The sequence below is a fragment of the Mus pahari genome, chromosome 10, assembly GCF_900095145.1.
Source record: "Mus pahari chromosome 10, PAHARI_EIJ_v1.1, whole genome shotgun sequence".
Taxonomy (NCBI): domain Eukaryota; kingdom Metazoa; phylum Chordata; class Mammalia; order Rodentia; family Muridae; genus Mus; species Mus pahari.
The window spans coordinates 42,656,846-42,677,307 of NC_034599.1; the positions used below are offsets into that span (position 1 = coordinate 42,656,846).

A 20,462-nucleotide genomic window follows, 5' to 3' on the forward strand; every position below is an offset into this window, starting at 1 on the left:
TTTTATACTAGATTTGAAGTCACATTTTAGCCTCTTTGAAAGCTCATTTAGGATAGGGACACTGGCATGTTGTCATTGACTGAAGATGGAGACTTGGACAAATGACCTGAGAACCCCTCTTGGCTTGTTTCAAAATCAATAAAATATGGAAACAGAAATGAATTGCTGGCCTCTTCTGTTAAAAGGATGGTACTTCAAAGTTACAGCCACCTCGCCACCTCGCCACCTTGTTTCCGACGCTGAACTGACATCCGGGGACTTTTCTCCACCTTCACATTAGCAAGCAAAACACATCTGTCAGGTTGACCATGTGAACAGAGAAGCCAGACAGTTGACTCTGGGGGAGGCTTTGAGTGGATGACACGGAGTAGGATCAGTCCAAAGTCCCATGGAGTACCTCTCCAGGAAGAACAGTTAGCTCCGAGGCCCCGAGCCTCATTTCTCTATCTCCTTCTAGTGCTATAAGCAGAGGCTGTGTGCTTTCCCCACTGGCGATGCTATTTCCAGGCCAAAGCTGATGCAGACAAGAGGAACACTTCAGATGAAAGATAAATAACAATTACTAGAAATCATAAGGGCTCTTTTTTTTTTTTTTTTTTTTGTAATTGAAGTCACGAACTGTACTAATTGCCTCTGAAAGTATATGCGATTTACTGCATTTTATTAACTGCACTGTAGGAGAGTTTGCCCCTTCTGTGTATTGGCATCTCCTAGATATATTGTGATTTTTGCATAAATGTGTTATTCATCGTGGACCAAGCCACATAAATAAAATATATAGAGAAATATTAGCACTGTAACGAAAGTCTTAGAGAAATAGCTTAGCATGTGACAATGCTATCAGAGAGCGTAAAAGACTGAAATTAAACCTTGCTTTTCTACAAAACACGATACTTTAAACAAACTGCATTCCGGTTCTTCACAGTCTGGGGACAGGTACGAGAAGATATTCAAAGTACCTTGTGGGGCTTGTGCTGGCTAAGAGGAAGGCATCTTGGAGAGTAGAAATAACTTTTAAAAGAGAGCAGTGTGTGTGTGTGTGTGTGTGTGTGTGTATGTGTGTGTGTTTGTGGGGTGACTATTTAAAGCTGCAAACATGTAAGGCGATTCCTCCATCTCCAGAACCCTCTTGACAAACCCCTGCATTTTCAAAGAGTTATGGGGGATTTACTAAGACTCGAATGTAGGTGTGAGTTGCACTGGGAAAATTATACACAGACTTTTTGAAACTTAGGTTTTGCTGTCTCTTATAAACCAGACAAAGGCTTGGTTATTTTAAAATATTTATGTGTGCGTTTACTTATTATTTGTGTGTGTGCATGATGTGCCTGAGGGTATGTTAGCCATAAAGACTCAGGTCCCCAGGCTTTTACTCTACGCAGTCACTTCACCTGACAGAATTTCAAGAATCCACAAATATGGGCACTTTGGTGCAAAAATCTACAGGCAGGGAGCAGAAGAAGGAAAAAGCAAGAATGGTGCAGCTACCTGAAAATGCAGTTGGGAAAGGTGAGTGCCACTTGACACTTAAGGACAAATAAATGCAGGGCCACCCCAAGAGGCCACCCAAGCCAGCAAAAGGATAAGCTTTCTAGAGCATTCTACAAACCTTTCCTGTTTGAGACTTCAAAATGGTTCACCGAGAGAATTTCTATTCAGAATGTGTCCTGTTTACAACCCATATTACAAAGAGTTATATTGCCATTGTCATCTCTGAGCAGTGCAAGGGATACCATCTCATATTCATAGTGTGGCCAGTTTATATTGCAGCTTTATGAAAATCTATAGATATCAGGGTCTGCTTTTAATGGATCTTGCTGAAATCCCATTGCCTGGGAAGTTACACCGCATGGAATTATCACAGTGCTTCATCAGACAATTATGATATCGTATCAGGAAACTGTGACTTCTAAAGTACGAGAGAAAACTTTTGCAGCACTATAGTTTTTTTTTTTGGGGGGGTTTTTTTTTTTTTTGTTTTTTTGTTTTGTTTTGTTTTTTTCAAGTTTGGAAATAAAAACTAAGGCCTATATGTTATAATTAGCTGAGTTACCTCAGCTCCAACAATCCCTCTATCCCACCCAAGGCTGTCTGTCAGTGCCAATGAGATTGAATGTCAGCTTGGAAACTCTAAAACTCTTTCTCCATATTAGAAGAGCTCCAGCAAGTCACATCTTCCTGCTGCTCTGCTGGCAAATAAGAGAATCCCTTGCTATGTTAAACTGTTTATGTGGGCATTAGGTTAGCCACATGCTGGACATCACCATAATGGTCTTTTCTTTAATGCCAACATCCAATAACCTTTGACCTGGTTATAGTGAGTAGCATGGCCAGTCTTTCTTTTTTCTTTGCCTTCATTGCTTTTCATTCTTTTCCTAACCCATGTCTTTCAGTCTCAGGGTCTACTCACCTCAAAATAATCCATGTTTGTCAATAGTAGTTCTTCTGACTTATTTTTTAAAAGTCCTCTGTCTTAGGGTTTCTATTGCTGTGACAAAACACATGACCAAAATGCAAGTTGGGAAGGAAAGGGTTTATTTGGCTTACACGTCTCGATCACAGTCCATCACTGAAGGAAGTCAAACAGGGCAGGTACCTGGAGTCAGGAACTGATACAGAGGCCATGGAAGGATGCTGCTAGCTTGCTCCCATGGCTNGCTCTGCCTGCTTTTTTTATAGTACCCAGGACCACCAGCCCAGGGATGGCACCACCCANAATGGGCTGGCCCCTCCTCCATCAATCATTACTTAAGAAAATGCCTTACTGCTGGGGAGGCATTGCCTCAATTGAGATTCCCTCCTTTCAGATAATTTTAGCCTGTATCAAGTTTAAGTAAGACTAGCCAGCACATCATCCAATATAGCTAATCTACACTAATTCTCCACCCTATTACTCTCCAATTCTGTGGTTTCAGTCTCTACCCATGATTCCACTTCAAAATGGCTGCTGGCTGAATTTTCCTTTCTTTCTTTCTTTCTTTCTTTCTTTCTTTCTTTCTTTCTTTCTTTCTTTCTTTCTTTCTTTCTTTCTTTCTTTCTTTCTTTCTCGAGACAGAGTTTCTCTGTATAGCCCTGGCTGTTCTGGAACTCACTCTGTAGACCAGGCTGGCCTCAAACTCAGAAATTCACCTGCCTCTGCCTTTCAAGTGCTGGGACTAAAGGTNTAAGCCACCATGCTCAGCATGTTTTCTATTTCAAAGCCATCCCGAGTTCCTGTCTTCAGGGATTGTCATCAATATTTACCACAGCTAAACTTTCAAAGNCATTCATTCTAGCACTGTAATCTTTCTGAATACAAATCTGGCCATTCAGTTTAACTAGTGGAGTGACTTCCCATTACTTAAACTTTAAAAACATCTTAGCTTATCAACTATGACATTGTTTGATGTGTGTGTGTGTGTGTGTGTGTGTGTGCATGTGAGTGCTCGTGAGTGTGTGTGTGTGTGTGCACGTGAGTGCTCGTGAGTGTGTGTGTGCACGTGAGTGCTCGTGAGTGTGTGTGTGCACGTGAGTGCTCGTGAGTGTGTGTGTGCACGTGAGTGCTCGTGAGTGTGTGTGTGTTTCCAATTTCCTCTCTTGATGCTTGTTTTCTGTCAAGTTATATTCTAGCCATTCTATTTGTGTGTGAGTACAGACGCCCAGGGATAGCTATTCTATTTGTAATTTTCTAAATATATATTGTATTCTCTGAGGCTTTTGAAACTTAGAAAGGACCCTTGTCTCTAACCATGCCTTCCTTTTACCCCAACAGATTTCAGTTTTAGTCCGTTGTATGGGGTCATAATTTTTAAGATTCAGCAAAAGAGCCTTCTCTTACTTGGATGTTCTGTTAATAGGCAGGCACTCATGCTTGGTTTCTGAATATGTAAGGCCTTTCTTTTCTGTCTTGGTAGAGCTGAGTATCCGAATTATAAAAATAAGTAGATGTTCATAGTTGTGCATGTTTTTTCTACTGAGCTACGAGTTACTGAATACTAGATATATTTTTCATTAACTTATATTTCCAAAGTGTAGCCGACTGTTTCACAGAGACACTCTGACTGTTTCTCCTTTGATGGGTGTGTATTTGGATCTGATACTGAAACCTGGGTGTACGCCCACAGTGTTGAGTGGAACAAACTATGTCTTGAGTGGCGGTGGTAAATTTTTCTTCTGGGGGAGCTGAGGCTGCCTCTTCGCCCATTTAAGTGTAGTTTCCTGAAACCTATTCCATGGCTAGCTTTTTTTTTTCTTGCCAGCTGGTATTCAACTCTTGATATTCAAGAGATTATTGTCAACTCTGATTCTAGAAGAACAAACTTTTGCGTAAAGCGTTAAATTACTCATTTAGGAATATGGATTTAACTGGCTTTGGGTTTCATAAAGATTCATAGACTCGTCCTCACAGAAACAAGCTGTTTAGTGCTTAGTCTTAATCTGAGACTACGGAAGCCGTAGGGCCAAGGGGTTTATCTCGTCCAATTTGCTGCTAACTTACATTCACCTGTCAAACACTTTACTGTAAGAAGCTGGCATTAAGGATACTTCAATGTACCTTTGATAAGGTGTCAGATTGTTCTAGTGTGCCTGGACAGCTAAGACAAAATACTAGAGGCTACATGGCTTAGACCGGGACTTCTAAAATGTTTTCCGCTTGCAATTCCTATTTGCCCAAGAAATTTCTATGCAGCCCTAGGTATAGAAATATACAAGACATGTAAAGGAATGAAATGTTTATCAATAAAAAGCATAAATTAAAAATTTAAAAATACTTGTTTGTTGTTCATATCGTGTTACCACTTGTTAAAGAGGGACACTAATTTGTATATGAGATGTGTATGCTTATTCATCTTTACATAAAAACTTGGACTTTAGCTGAATATTTGATACTGGAGGACATAGGATTCAATACTTTCCTGAGTGGATTGATAGTGTCAACTAATAATTGTCAAAACAGAGAATGTTGGCTTGTAAAGAAATGTAGCATACAATGGCAGAAGCTTGTCTAGGACTACTTTGTAAACTATTTTAAATCCTGCCCCAATTCCAAATTCTTTGAATGATTTTAAGATAAAATTTTAAGTCATCAATTCAAACAGTAATTTTTAAACACAAACATTGTAACCCAGGACCATCCAAGGATGTACTAATTCAAGACCTGCTGAGGAATGATTGTAGGAAAATGTAAACGGTCTTTGTTTCTCATACTTAAACCATCATGCTTCTGTTAGCACAATAAAGCAATGGCCTGCATGTTGCGGCCTGGTGTGGTTTTGAACTTGGGCTCAGGTGTTCCTGGCAGGGTTTGCTGACATTGCAAAGTGTGTGTGTTGTGTGTCAGAGCCAAGGTTGCAGTGACATCACACAGGGCAACAACAGTAAGAGCTGTCAGAAACACCTCAAATTCATCACTTTTGGGTCTTGAGTTACTTTTTGATTGTTGCACGTTAAGAAAACTCACTGTGGCCAGTTTTAAAAATGACCTCTACATAACTCCGTGGAGGTCCATAAGCATAATTCAAGAAGCTAGAGCTTGAAACATCACAAACTTATTTTCCTTCCATTCTTAAAGTGGAGACCAATTTTCATTCTTCCTAATGCTCCAACCCTGGAATATGGTTCCTCATGTTGTGGTGACCCCCTACCATAAAATTACTTTTATTGCTACTTTCATAACTGTAATTTTGGTACTGTTGTGAATTGTAATGTAAATACCTGTGTTTTCCAATGGTCTTAGGTGACTCCTGTGAAGGGGCCACTTGACCACCTCCCCTCTTGCAAGGGGGTCACAACCCATAGGCTGAGAACCACTGGTTTAGAGGTTTCAAGGCTAAGTCATGGTGCCAGTATCGCTCTACTCTGGTGACCATCCTCTTCTTGATTTGCCAGGCCAACCTGTCACTGGGAGTGTGCCACATCCCCTTGGTGTATGTTCATAGAACTCTTTCTTCTTAGCAGGTTTTAACAGCACCATGGATGCCTTAGCCTTATGATCTCAGCTAAACTTAATTACCTCTCAGAGGGCCCACCACCAAATAGTATTGTGCTGGGGCTTTGAGTTTCACTGTCGTGTGTGTGTGTGTGTGTGTGTGTGTGTGTGTGTTTCTGTGCGCACACGCATGCGTGCGTTAGAGGTCACAGTCTGTAACATGAATTAAAACACTTTTCTATGAATATTTAAACAATCCAGTAGCTGGGCAAATGCTGACTCCAACTACTGTTTTCCTTCTCTTAATAATTTGTCTGAGTTGCTCTTATACATGGGTATTAAAATAATTAGCATGTTAAGAGGCAAGATGTTACTAGTTGCCATTAATTATCTCTGATATACTTCCACAAACATGAGTCTCCTTTAATGCTTATTTTTTATATATGTTTATCCACATTTCTCAACTGTTTTGGTGATGGCAAACAATATTCTCTCTCTCTCCTCTCTGGTTTCTCATTAAAAGAAAGAGAGAGAAAGAAACACCCCCTCCCCGAGAGAGAGAGAGAGAGAGAGAGAGAGAGAGAGAGAGAGAGAGAGAGAGAGAGAGAGACACTAGGGCTTTGGTACTTCTGGCAACTTCGCTCTAACACAAGTTGTGCCCAGATTGGAATTCTGATAAGTATTTCAGTTCTTTTTTGAAAAAAAAATTAAATTCACAAAACAATTGATTATCAGTTATAAATGGCAAAAACACCATCTGGCTTTTAAAATTGGTTTAATCCATGTAGCGAGGGGGAATGCTGGAAGTTGTTCCTGGCGATGAGTTCTAGTCCGCAGAGCAGAAAATGACGCGCTTTACTATGAGAAAGCCAGGCTAGTCATAACTTGTACTTAGCGGCTGTGGGAATTTGATGCGCTCCTCGCATGTTCCATATGTTAAAATGCTTGGCGACATCTTTGGTGTGAAAGAGCTGGGGGGGGGGTGGTGGTGGAAGGGGAGTGTGATTAGGGGATAGAGGAACAGCAGCTTGCACTGTCCAGGAGTTTCACCTCTGGTTCTCAGGAAGATCCTGGGGTAGAAGAGGCTATCAATCTTCAGTTTCCATACCTGGTAAAACTGGATGGGCTAACTTCCTCAACTTCTGCATGGCAGGTGGCATTTCTGAGGAAATCTTTAAAGGCGTTTGCATTCTTCCAGTGAGGTAAGCCACACAGCATTGGCATTTCCTATAGAAATGTCCCATGTTGTTCTTTGCCAACTGGAAATTTGAGTAGGTGTTCATTTGATGTGCCAAGAGAATGAAGGGAGACGAAAACACTCCACATCTTCCAATGTCCCCATACTGCGTGCTGAGAGTGGGAGGACTCAGGCCTGGCTAGATTCTCTTGGAGCCTCAGCCTCAGGAGCGATGCTTTTCCTTAGGAGTCTGCTGCAGTCCTGTTATTTTCAAAAACGTTTCTGGGTTGCTGGCATATTTTCACCTTATGTTAAAAATACAGCTCTCCTTTGCTTATTATTCATGCATCACGATGTGAAATTTATTCCTTCACTTAACACATATTTATTGAGGGACAGTGCAGCATCGTGGTTAGCTGTGAGGCTCTGCCTCTGACTGTAATTTAGAAATTGTGATTTTTTTTTTTTAAAAAAAGGCTGGTGTTTAATTTTTCTAATGCTATATAAAAAAATGGGGAAAATAAGTAGTATCAATTTTGAAGATAGTTTCAGAGACTAAAGAAGATTATGCTCCACAATTTCTTGATTAGGACTCAAGGTCACAATAGTCCTTTATTAACTATAAACTTGATATTAACTCAAGGTCTTTATAGTAGCAGTACTATAAAGAATAGTGACTACTCTTGAGTGCCCGGCTCTGCACTGTTGTGGCTGGCATATAGGATCTGACTTTGCAGTACGTTCCTTTGTCAGAGTACACAGTCTCTGAATTTTTCATTCTGATTTTGGTAGAAATCTGCTTTGTATCAGGTATAATCTAGGCAGTTTCACTTCTGGCTTTTGCAGACTGGGCATTATCCTGGCGGTCACATGGTGTTGGTTTTCTGCCTCATATACTGTGATTTGCCTACTGGTGCTTTCTCTGCTTCTGGAGGACTGCCTGCAGTTCGTGCATTGGGGCCTGTAATTACAGAGCAGAAGATCCAGGGATGTGGAGACAGGGCAGTTTCGAAAATTAGTTTATGCATAATGGATAATATGAGGCTGCTTTAATGTGTAACTCATTTGATGGGTTGGCCGATCCTAACTTCCTTTTGATATTTATTTTTTTTTAATTTATTTGCAACATGAGGACAGAGGGCTTGGTACAGCTCTTCTAGACTATAGTTCAGATTCAGCAATTTACATTCAGTAATCTCTTGGTCATTTAGCCACATATAATTTGTCATGGTTTGTTTTAGCTGTTGTGATATTGATATTTATTATGCAAATTGTATTTCCTACATCTTATTGTTCTGCATTCTATGAATACTTAAATTATTATAAACCTTTACACTTAATATGGCTCGTCCTTCAATTTGATGCTTGAGCAACAGAGGGTCAGAGCACACATGGTCTTCTAGAGGGAAAGAAAATAAGTAATTAAAAGGCAGACAAACAAGAGAGCCGGTTGCCTGGTTGAAAAGAAATCAAAGATAATTTCGGGGAGGGAGAAAGTGTGTCCAGAGATGCATGCAAGTCCCGTCAGCGGGAGAACCTCTCTGAGACACAACTAAAGCGAGGACCTGTTGGTCTCTAGATGCCTTAGAAAGGACTGGAAGCATAGGAGAGAAGTGAATTGAACTGAGCCCTGGAGGAACTCGACTGACTATAACACTGCCTTGGTTCCCTACATTCCCTTCCCCACGAAGAACCTGACCGGTAGATTTTTTTTTTTTTTGCTTTTGTGTGCGTGTAATCTTAAACATACCATATTACTTATACGCTATAATCTACTAAACATGGGAAAGACACTTCCAACAAGCTGGGAAGCCTGAGCATACCCACCTTGATTTACCTTTCCCCAGAATCTACATCCAAACATCCACTTGAAAATCCCAGAACCCCGACTCCACAGCTTCAGTCTTCCAACTATCCCCTAGTCTGCCGCTAGGTTGTTGAGCGGGCTCTCCTGCTCCGCCGGACGTGCAAAGCACGCATGCACCTCTCTCAGATTGTTTTGTCAATCCGGGGACCTGCATTCGTACTCTCCACTCCCCGGTTTCCCAAAGATCTTATTCCTTCGTGCAAGGTGAGGGAAAGGAAATTTTGTAACGTATGACTTCCACAGGCCGATACCCACGCAATGCCCGGGGCCCAGGAACCTCGCGGTCAGACTCTCGGAGCAGGAGTCCGCGGCGGCGAGTGGAGTAAAGGTTCCTAGTAAAGGTGCAGGACAGCGAGAGACCCGCCTCCTGAAGCCGCAACCCCCTCCCCAGCCACCGAGCCAGACGCGGGCCAGTACAGGTTCTCCTCCTACGGGGAAGCGAGGCCGAATTTTAACGTAAACATATTTGCATAGGCCCCTCCCCTCGGCCCCGCCCCTAGGTGGCGCGGGCGCGCGGCCGAACGCTAGCGCCAGGGGGCGGGGTGGGGGAGGGGGCTAGTCCTCGGAGAGCCGGGTTGGGCTCGCGGTACCACGATTGGTCGCTCCTCACTCCGCCTCCAGCGCATCTCATTAGCATCTCATTAGCTGTCCGCTCGGGCTCCGGAGGCAGCCACCGCCGCCAGTCTGAGGCAGGTGCCCGACATGGCGAGTGCTGTGCTGCCGAGCGGATCCCAGTGTGCGGCGGCAGCGGCTGTGGCGGCGGCGGCGGCGCCTCCAGGGCTCCGGCTCCGGCTCCTGCTGTTGCTCCTTTCGGCCGCGGCACTGATCCCCACAGGTAGGTTGTGGGCACCCGCGGATTGGTCCCGAAACCTCCCCCCCGGGCACCCCCAGGAGCCGTAGCTATGGAAGGGGGGACGTTTCCATGACAACCTTCCCCCATTTCCTAAATCCAAAGCGGCGGGAGCGTGGCGAGGAAAGTCGAGGCTGCGATGGAAGGGGCCGAGGGGTCGGCGCCCCTTCTCTCCTGCCCGCCGGCTGCGGATGGGCGCCCTCAGGGATGGCTGCACCCACACCTCTTCTTCCTGGCGTAGCGCGGGGTGCTGAGTGGAGTGGGCTCGGGGCCGGGGGCTAGCGCGTGGGGGGAAGGGGAGCCCTCGGAGGCGTCCCGAACCTTCCGGACCCTCCGAAACTCGCTCTCGTCCCTGGAACTTGCAGGTCCTCCTGTGTCCCCGGGCTAAGCTTTCGCCCCCTCTGTTCCAGCTCGGCCCCCCGATCGATTCTCCATTCCCCGAAGCTTTCTCCTTCGCGGGTCCCCAGGACATCCCCACCGTCGTGTCCTCTCCCCGGCTTGTCCGCGCTCTGCAGCCAGGTCCCCCGCCCGAGAGCTCTGCACGCCTCTCGTGTTTCCCTCCAGCCGAACGCTGCCCCTCGGCCCCCTCCGCTAGGCTGCGGGTCGGCTTGGCTGGAATCCAGGCAGGGAAAGTTCCCGGCTCGGGGCGGCCGCTCGTCCCCGCCGCTGCAGGAGGGCTCCTGGAGCCCGCAGCTTGTCCGCGCCACCGAGGCCTCTGCCGCGAGTGGGGATCCGGGATTTCCCGGCTGCGCGTCCTTCGGGCAAGCGGCCCGCAGGTGGTGGCGGGGGCGTTCGCGGCCTCTGCGGCCCAGCGTGCGCCCTGCGGGCCTCGGGGCGCTCCCCGCGTGGCCGGCCGTCTTGAGAATATGCCCGGGTGGCGGCGGCTAGGCGAGCGCCGCGCCTTCCCTGAAGACGCCGAGCGCTTGGCAGGAGCCCCGCGTGTGGCTGCCCCGGTGCCGGGCGCGTTGGCGCGGTCGCGAAAGAAGAGGGCAGTGTTTGCATTTGCTAACAAAAGGGAACCGGAGCTCTTCCCCACCGGAGAGACCGGCCGCGCTGCGACCGCCTTCCCGCCACCTCGCCGCTCTTGCCCGCCGCACGGTGTCCCCTAGCTGCTGTACCGCCTGCCGCTGCCTCCTGGCGACCGGCGGGACCGAGCTGCACCGGGCGGTGGCGAGCGGGCTTCTGCGCGAATGGATGCGCTAGGGCTCTCTCTGTGCCTGCAAAACCCCTCGCAGCCCCGAGCTGCAGGACCTGGGAGCAACAAGTGGTGGAGGATGCTGCGAGCTCATCCCCCACCTGCGGAGCCCCCAGCCCGGGAGGATGCAGCGCTGGGCCAGCCAGCCTGCGGTTCCGGGGGCGCCTTTCTGCTTGGGTTGTGTCTTTTGTTTACACGCTAGAGGACACATAGTTATGTAAACACCGCAGGAGACGTGCTGTTGGGGGGGGGGATGTTTGGGAATGCTAGCTTCGGATTTTAGGGGATGCCAGGTTGGTTGATTTGACACCCCCACACCCATTATAAAATAGGCTTGCGGAGGAACTCGGCTTGAAGAACCAATTGAGGTTCTAAGGGTGGGATTCTGGCAGCACCTTCCATTCAAGCTTGAGAATTTTGTCTTCCATGCTACGTTCTGTCTCCGGATGTTTATGTTTTTCTTCTGTGAATTCTTAATTTATGAGTTACAAGATAATTAGGTTTAACCGAAGCCGGTGTGGTTACAACTTAATTTCTGGTGATGCCACTGACTGGAAGGGTTCGATAGAGTGTTCCCGAAAGAGATCCCTCGTGCTGCATTGTAAAAAGCGCCAGTGTCAGTTAAACGTGAGCGTGAGTAAAGGCTGGGTAACTGGCGCATTACAGAGGCAACAATAGACTTGTATTGGCTGCAGAACCAAGGGTGGGGGAGGGAAGCGCTGGCCCGGGATATTGCTTTTCGACTAAAAATGGGAGCCATGCAATGCCACTAAACCAGCAGAGTAGGATTAGATTCTGCCTCCCTTGTCAAGCCTGCTCATTGAAGGCTTTGGGTAGTAACAACACTACTATATTTGTACTATCTCTCGATGAGAAGTTGCCTTCCCGGGGAGGGATGTGTGCTGACTTAGAAAGGAACCGGTCTGGAACTCAACCGTGCATGTCAAAGCTACAGGAAAATTCTGTTGCCAGTTACCATGGAAGCAGCTTCTTGCTCTTGTGTACATCCCTGTTTGTTCGCCGCTTATCAGATTGTGTTCAAATTAGAAAGTAATTGGACTTGATTTGTAGCGAGGGAATGAGCTGACTTTCTTTAATGTGAGTGTTGTGTGTGTGTGTATGTTTATATGTGTGTGTGTATGTATGTATGCACGCATGCATGTATGTATACAGTTTGAGAGAGTCTTAGCAAAGCCCTAGATTCCATACTGCAAGGATCAATTTCAGGTGGACACCTTAGGACTTCTTTCCCTCTGATGTTAAGGTAAAGCTTTCTCAGGGCCCTCTGCTTCTCATTCCCTGCGTTTAAAGAAACCTGTTGGTGTTACCTTCCAACTTCATTACATTCGAATCCTTCCTGAGAGAGCCAAGTCCCGCTATTGTGTATTGGGTTCCTGGTTCTGTTTGCCTTTGTAACTGAATTCTTTTTCCCTGTTCCCCATTCCTCACCTCCCATCTCAGAGAAAATCTACTCCCATCTCTCCTGTGGTGTTTGGATGAAACAGACCTGTATGAAGTGCATCCAAATAGGATTGCCTGCACATTGTTAATCACTCCTGTCAGGTTTAAAGTGCAGGCATGCTGCTGTTTGGGATCCTGAAGGAAGCTGTGGTACACCAACCTGCTCTTACTCTTTTTAGGATTAGAGAAGATGGCTGATGGGTGGGGGATTTGTGAAGGTGGCACTTAGTCCTGGCTTGCTGTTGCTGCCTGGGGCTTGCATACCGGGGACAGGGACTTTGCAAAAGTGACGCCCTGCTATTGTTGCCGTTCCTGCATAAAATTGAATAGTCACAGTAGGGACTTGCACTTGCCCGCGATAGCTTCGATAAAATATCCCTCATTAATGCCACTTTATATTTACAGTGTGTCACTGGAGACGCACAAGGCTTCATTTAGTGACTTGTGTGACGAGACAAGCTTGCATTATTTGCCCGGGACATTTTGGAGGAACAAGAGACCCATTGAGCAATCTTTTGAAATGAACAAATACGAAAAAGGGGGGAATAAAAGAGCAGGCAGTTCTCTGGAACAAAGAGCTTTATTCATATGGATGTTGTACATGCTTTATCCAGTTTTCCCCAGTGGCTTTCCTGGTAAAGGGGTATCGGGCAGGGAAGATGATAACATGCAGCGCACTCTGGCTTCCTCTCTTCCTGACTTCCTATTCTTAACCGGAGTTGGTCCCTCACTCACTACCTGCTTCTCTGACTCTCCACTCCCTCCAAAGCCCCAACAGGCTCTCTCTCGGGTTTCAAAGGAGATTTTTGAAATCTTTGCCGCCATTGTTGTCTCTCATCTGAAGACACTTCTAGGGTAGCTACCTGTTGAGACTGATCAACATTGGACAGTGCACTGGGTGAAGGGAGAAAGAGCTCATTTTTCTAGGATATGTGTCAAGATAATGGATGTCAGAATAGTAGGTAAAGATACCTTGCACTTATGTCAGCCTAACTGTTTATTTTTAAGGGCGTTTTAAAAATGAAAATCCAGATTTAAAAAAAAAATCATCATTAATGGTGCTCTAGGATTTTATTTTTAAACTTTATCCCATACCTGGTACATTTCAGCTTTATACATAAGAGATTATTATTATTATTGCAATTCTTCAGCCTCTATTGCTAAGTGATTTTTTTTCTTTAAAATTGATAGTACTACTATGACAATCAGTGCTATGAGACTTATTGGACCTGTTTTTTTTTTTTTTTTTTTTTTGTGACATTTTAAAGCTAGCCATATAGAGTTTGTATTGCATTTTAAAATTTGTGTGTGTGTGTGTGTGTGTGTGTGTGCTCTCACGCGCGTGTGAACATTTAACAAAAGGACCATTTTTATGTGAGGGTATTTCTTAGAAGGGGCCAAACTAATTGATACTGTAGTTTGAATAGAAATTGGCCACATAGGAAGAAAATGTAAAAGAAAGAAATCCAAAGGATTAAAATGCTGTATATCTTTCTTTGGAAGAATGCTACTGACCATTATGCTGGGCATTTTTAACACAAAATCCAGCACAGAAAGGAGAAATCACACAGCGACATCTGTTGCAGAACTGAAAATTTGCCGCTTTGAGATGGAAGCAATTAGCCCCATGTAAGCACCTAATAGTATCAGAGTCTGTGTGTGTACTGACACAAATATGAACCTGTGTACATTTACATTTGAACATACATGTTATACAGGAGTTTACGTATTCAAAATAATGCACTAGAAAATATAACATTAGAGTGCCAACATGCTTTAAAAAGTGTTAGAGATTTTCTTGAATATGGAACTTTTGACAAGAAGAGATAACCATGATCTTTTTAGGCAGTTCCATTGTCTTCAGGTGAGGCTACTGAAGCCCAGCTGAACGGAGGGTGGCTGAGTTAGCTGTAGATCTTGGATGCAGACAGGTCCCTTGATGTCCAGCCAGTGGACCTTCTGTTCTTCCTCCTGGCAGGGATGCCCAGAGATACAGATCATGGGAGGATACTTGGCTCAAACTATTTTGTGTTCTGAAGGCAGCGAGATTAATTGTTTGCTCTAGGTCATAAGCCCATGGATCAGAAGGAGTGACCTCTGGGAAGAAAGGACCAGCTCTTGGTACCTTTGCCTTCGGTGTTGACAAATGATTCTGCAACCTCTGGACTTTATCTGGCAGCCACTGTGCGGAAGTCATCCACAGGGCCTTTGTGTGGGAGACTGCAGGGCTGTGCTGCTGTGGTCACTCACATAGGCGAAAGCTTGTGTTTTGGTTTTTAAGATTCCATTTGTCTTTTCTTAAGTCTAGAACGAGAGCCTTCCTCCGTTTTCTTTGCAGGTTCTCCTTTGTCGTTTGCAGAGAAAAAGCTAAAGGGAACATTTTCTTAAAGGGAAACTTTTTTTTTCCAGGATGACTTTTACATTGGTCTTATTTTCTCTCTTCCCCCCCCACCTCCCCCACTGATTGTGGGTAATTTCAAGTATTCACAAAAGCAGAAAGAATGTCCTATTAACTCTACATGCAGACCGTCCAGTGTCAACAGTTACCCACCTTCAGCATCTGCCCCTCTGTGCTTCCTATTTCTCCTGGATTATTTTAAATAAATCTTGGGCATCCTATAATTTTTCCACAGTTACTTCAGAATGAATTTCCTCACTTATAATTATGGTATCATTATCTGAATTATACAGATTCTCAACTGGATATACAGAATCTTGTCTGCTCCTCTTGCCTTTCTGAGGAACGGAATGAAGGGTTGTCTCAGTGGGTAACTGAGAGCAGGAACAGAGTGGATGCCTGCTTGTGCTGAGGAGACCTTTCCTGCGGTTTAGTTTATTTTGAGCAAGGTTTTGTTGGGATCGGATAAGATGCGTTTATTGTTGTGTAGATATGGTTGTATAAATATGCAGTAATTGTGGCTAATCTCCACTGTGGTCTGCACCCTTAGTGAAATAGTCCATTTCCAGTCATTCCCATAATGATTACCCTCTATCCACAGACTTTTGTAGGGAAAGCTTATTTTAGTTTGATGGCTATGAGATACCCCGTATAGATGTGTGTGTGTGTGTGTGTGTGTGTGTGTGTGTGTGTGCGCACGCCCTCCAGTCCTCCATGGTATAAATGATACTGCATTTTGTGCATATATTCCTTAACAGAAAAAATGTCTTTTTCCCATTTCTAACTGGCTGAGTGTTGATTTCAGTCTGTAACTGAAGTGATGAAAATCCCTTCTGTGGCATGAGACACCCATGCTGTTCACCGTGAGTACTCTGGGATTATTCTTGTGGGTTGGGGCTGAGGGGGAGTAGGGGAGAGGGAGAGAAAAGGTTCTAACTTTATTCTCAATATTTTCTCCCATTCATTTAAAAATGATATTTAATATTTCAGCTGGAAATGCTTGACAAATGCAGTTCATTTCTGAAATTTTTTTTTCTCCATGAAAATAAGTTGGTTTGGTTTTTCCAACGTTTGTGACATGTGAGGTTGCCCATTCTTCCTCCTTCCCTCCCTACACCCCTTTCTTATTGATTCATTTTCATTAAAAAAGATTTACATTATGTAAATATTTACATTATGTAAAGATTCATATACATTATGTATATGAATCTTTGCTTACATGTGTGCTACATGTAGCAAGCCTGTGTTTGGTGCCTACCGAAGTCCGCCGAAGTGGGTGTCCCGGACCTTAGAACTGGTGTTAGTGATGGGTGGGCGTTGCTGTGTGGATGCTAGGAACTGAACCCAGGCTGTGTGCAAAAGCAACAAGTGCTCTTACCCTCTGACCCATCTCTTCAGCTCCTTTATTTTGATTTTAACAAAGCTCCTTCTTGAAGGTTTCATTTAATGCAGATACAAATCTGAAGCTTTTTCTAGTTGTTTCCACCTGAACAAGAAATGATGAACAATGAGATGATGTTAAGGGGTCTGTGTGTCCCTGGCCAGGGGAAAACCTGGCTCCTGATTTGACCATTCATTGGTCAAGAAATATATGAAGGATTTTCTATTCAGGGCTTGGGGAATGTCACCAAAATGGTATATATAAAAAAACCCTTTGTCTGTCTGGAAGCCATCAATGAAGGAAGAAACCCACTGGAATGTTTGTAATCATAAGTGATACCTCCTTGGTGGAATTTCAGAAGCCGCAGTTTCTTTTTCAGAGATTTAAATTGCAGGCTCTAGGCAGCAGCTGCTGTTGGGGTTAATGAACACTTTTTCTTTCTCTCTTTGAAGGTCTTCCAGTGCTCATCCTCCAAAGCCTTGGGTCAGTTGTCCATGGACAAGGGATAGACAAAAGGGAGATGTAGGTATTCGTGTAGCCAAGATGATGTGCAGCCTTGAAGGTTATGCATAAGGGAAACTCGGTGTTAAAGGTTGATACGAGCAGATGCCAGAAGAGCCCTGTATGATTCCCGGGGACCTTCAACGAAGGAAAAGCTGTGGTTGGGGATTTAAAAAAAAAAAATCTCTTTGTAGATTGCTGCACTGGAGTGAAGTTCTTTACCCCAGCATTTGCTGTGGGTATTTCCGAGTGTTAAGTAAGCTTAAAGTGAAAGTGCTATGGTACATACTTAAACACTCCTTGGGGTTTGAGGTTCCAGTGAGTGTGGGCTTCTGTCAATGCCGAGAGTAAGTGTCTTGCTCTTGGCAGAGTTCTTTGGGAAGGTAGACTGTTTAATTCCCTCTCAACTCTCTAGCATGAGACAGCACCACCGAGTTAGAATTAAGTTATGCCATCCCTGGAGAGGTGGAGAAGAATCTGCTGGAAAACAAAGGGCTCATCTGCCTTATCTCTCCTGTTGTCCCTGCCATGTTCTTACATGGCTGGGATGGCTTTTCCGAAATGGACCTTTGTTGTGCGTTGGTTACAGCTTCCCTCAAAGTCTTCTTCGTTATTGGGCACAATACCACTCTCCCCCAGCCCCTGGTCATAGTTGTTATTGTTTGAGAAGTGCTGGCTAAGAAGTCAGAGATGATTTTTACCCGCCGAGCACAAGGTTACAGGTGTCCGTCAGCCGTACCTTGCTTATGTGGCTCTGGAGACTGAGCTGTGCTCAGCACCAAGCCCAGAGCTTCAGGCATTTCAGGCAGGTGCCTTCCTAACCCAACTCATTTCCCAACATTGAAATTAAATGTGCCATGATTTCTTTTTCCTTCATGACGCTTTAGAAACTTAGTGCCCACTACGCGCTGTGTTTTCCCAGTTGAAGGTGCCTAGCCACTCCCCTCCCTCCCCTCTCCTCAGAGGTAGCTTGAGTCTGTCCGATGCAGTTGGAATTCCTCCCAGGACAGCATCTTGGAGCTTCTCTTTCAGAAGCCTAATCTCAAATTCTTGTTTTCTTGCTTCAAATCCAGTCTCTGAGCTGCTTGTCTCTTTTGGCCGTTCCTTCCTCAGTTGCTCTCTCATTTCCTCTCTAATTGCCTTCATTTCTTATTACTTTTCAGCCCAACCCTGATGGGACTGGAAGACTGATGATTCTGCAGTGAACCCGAGGAAGAGAGTGGTTCTGCCCATCAGCTTCAGCTGGTCGCCATGGCATAAAACGACCCTGCTTTTCCTTTAACTGTGTGTCTTGGCTCATAGGTGAAGGATGGCTCTCTCTCCTCATCTCCTTTGAGAGTAGATGCCTTTCCCTTCTGACTTTCATTTTAACCAGCCTGCACTTCTCTAAAGAAGGCCTCCCCGAGGGCCTTTCTTTTTCTGTTTTACAGGTGTGTGTGGGGCTGTGTTTCTTTATGCCAATTAAAGATTGTGACATAAGTTGTCAGTATTGCGGTCATAAATTCTCATAGAATGTTTAAGCTTCAGAACATTGAGAACACATTGTGGCCTTTTGGTGGAACCTGTTTGAATGTTATGCTTTATTCTAGCCTAAAGACAAACGGTGTAAGTGACTTAAATTACAGCCTGTCAAAGTAACACTTTGAGCCCCCAAGTGAAGTTTTCAAAGGAGAACTGTCTCTCAAGGGTGAGAAAGCAAAATCAAAGGACGTTGTGTAGATCTACTGGCTTGGTATGAGATCAGCCGCTGTGAAGGTGATCCGGGAAATGCCACCTTGCAGATGGCATCTTGATGCTTACATCTGGTGCTCGTAGCTACCAGGAAAAACCCACCTGAGAGGCGGCAGGAGAGTGCTCCTTGGCCTCTGTCAGTTAGTGTTCAAACTTAGTCAGTTTGGGAGTAGGGCTGCTGAACTCAACACAGTCATGCCAGCTTTTTTTTTTTGGTAGATAGTAATAGAGGACAAGTTATCATGGGCTCAATAAACAAAACCATGGGGTTCTTGTTTCTCGGGCTCACTGTTGAACTTGCTGTCTGAGGGATCCTGTCGGAGGATCTGGTATTGCCATCTGCCTACCGCCCTCCGTGCCTTTGGTTTTCCTTGCCTGGTACAGTTCTTGATGGTGCAGAAAGGCTAGCACTGTGGTGATATAGTGGTGTGACCTTTCATTGTCTTCCGACGCTCGAGGAGTCTTGAGGGTCAGACGGTGTTTGAGTATTTGGCCGCTTCTGCCTGTGTTAAGTCAAGCCGCCTAGTCCTTGCACATCATCAGCTCCATTCTTCTGAATAAAACAGGAGCATTGCCTCATTTCTCTTGCAGAAACCCTTATTTAAACAATGAAAACTTTAACGATAGGGAGAAAAAAAAAACCCAAGTTAATTTAGAACTAAATTACTGCTCAAATGGTTTTATCTCTTAAAAGGTTCAAGTAGAGATTAGCTTAAATGGCACCCACTTTCACTTTTGCTTATGCCTATCTTGTGAGCGAGCATCCTTGTCAAGAGCCCCCTGGCCCCTGTCTCCAGCTTTGTTAGCGATCACAAGGGTGTTAGCTGCTGGTGTGCTATTTGCTCCTGGAGCAGATCTCTCCCTCCATGGGCCAGGTTGGCAAGTGGAAGCCTTGCTTCTGCTTCCACAGAAGGAGTATGAAGAAGAGCAAAGCGGCCTGCCTTACAGAATGACAGCAGTCGAAGCAGACCACACACCGAGGGATGTTTACGCTGGAAGTATCCATGTCTATCCATCTCTTTATTAAAATATCTACCTAGTGGTGTTGGGTGATGTCTCCTAATACATAATCATTTGTAAATCCCTTACATGTGAGGCAGTATTGAAAAAGTATGTTGAAAGGATTAATTCAAGATGTTCTCAGTCTGCTTTGAGACGTGAAGGAAACAAGTGAGTGGAATCATGTAACATCAGAGAAACAGCGTGATCATAATCTAATTATCAGGCCTTTAAACACAGACTTTATTATTTTAATCAACCTCTTATATTGTATTTACTATGTGAATAAAGACATGGTGCTGCTAGCCCGTAAGGCAGCTGGTAGAGAAGAACAAACATTTGATTTATGAAGAGATTATTCATTTGAGTATCTGTTATATGCCAGAGACAGTTGGGCATATTTCTCTCTTTCAAGAAGGTAGTTAGATGTGTGCTTTTTGATATTTGTTTGTTTGTTTGTTTTCTCTCACCAGGTTTTGTTTTGGTTTGTATTTTTTTGAAAATTTAAAAATCTCAGGGAACTTGAAATCAAAGTACAATGATGATGCATATTTGTTTCTACTTTAGAGCTCTCAGCCGTTAACTTTTGACCATTTGTATTATTGCCATATCCCTAAATAATATGTAAACATATATTCCTAGTTTTTCTTTTTTCTGAACCCCAGGAAAATGAATTAACAGGTATGATATGTGACTCTTGAATATTTGTTACGGCATTCCTGAGAATAAGATTAATTTCATGTTCAATCTCTGAAATGACACTATGCAATTGACATACATCTACTATTATCTAATATCAAGGACATAGTCTTTGTTCCATCAGCCCATTAACGTTGCTTTATCCTGCCCAGTATAGATCTTGAAGTCACCAACACACACACACTGGATTTAGTTTTCATGTCTCTGGGATCTTTCAGTGTAAAAGCATTTCCCTATTGTCCACCCTTTTTTCTGTCGTCGTCGTCGTCGTCGTCGTCGTCGTCGTCGTCGTCGT

The 20,462-nt window shown here is 44.5% G+C and overlaps 1 protein-coding gene across 6 annotated transcripts in view; it reads left to right on the forward strand.

The window, feature by feature from the left end:
- Positions 1-9,451: 9,451 nt before the first annotated feature.
- Positions 9,452-20,462, forward strand: part of Cadm1 (cell adhesion molecule 1) — a 325,322-nt gene continuing 314,311 nt past the window's right edge. For 2 of the 6 annotated variants that reach the window (XM_021207958.2, XM_021207960.2), the window contains exon 1: positions 9,619-9,787. In XM_021207958.2, the coding sequence (XP_021063617.1) occupies positions 9,655-9,787 (133 nt within the window). In that variant the 5' untranslated portion in view covers positions 9,619-9,654. Of the gene's footprint in view, positions 9,788-20,462 lie in introns of all 6 variants that reach the window. The other 4 variants (XM_021207957.2, XM_021207961.1, XM_021207962.2 and 1 more) reach the window with 4 other exon arrangements.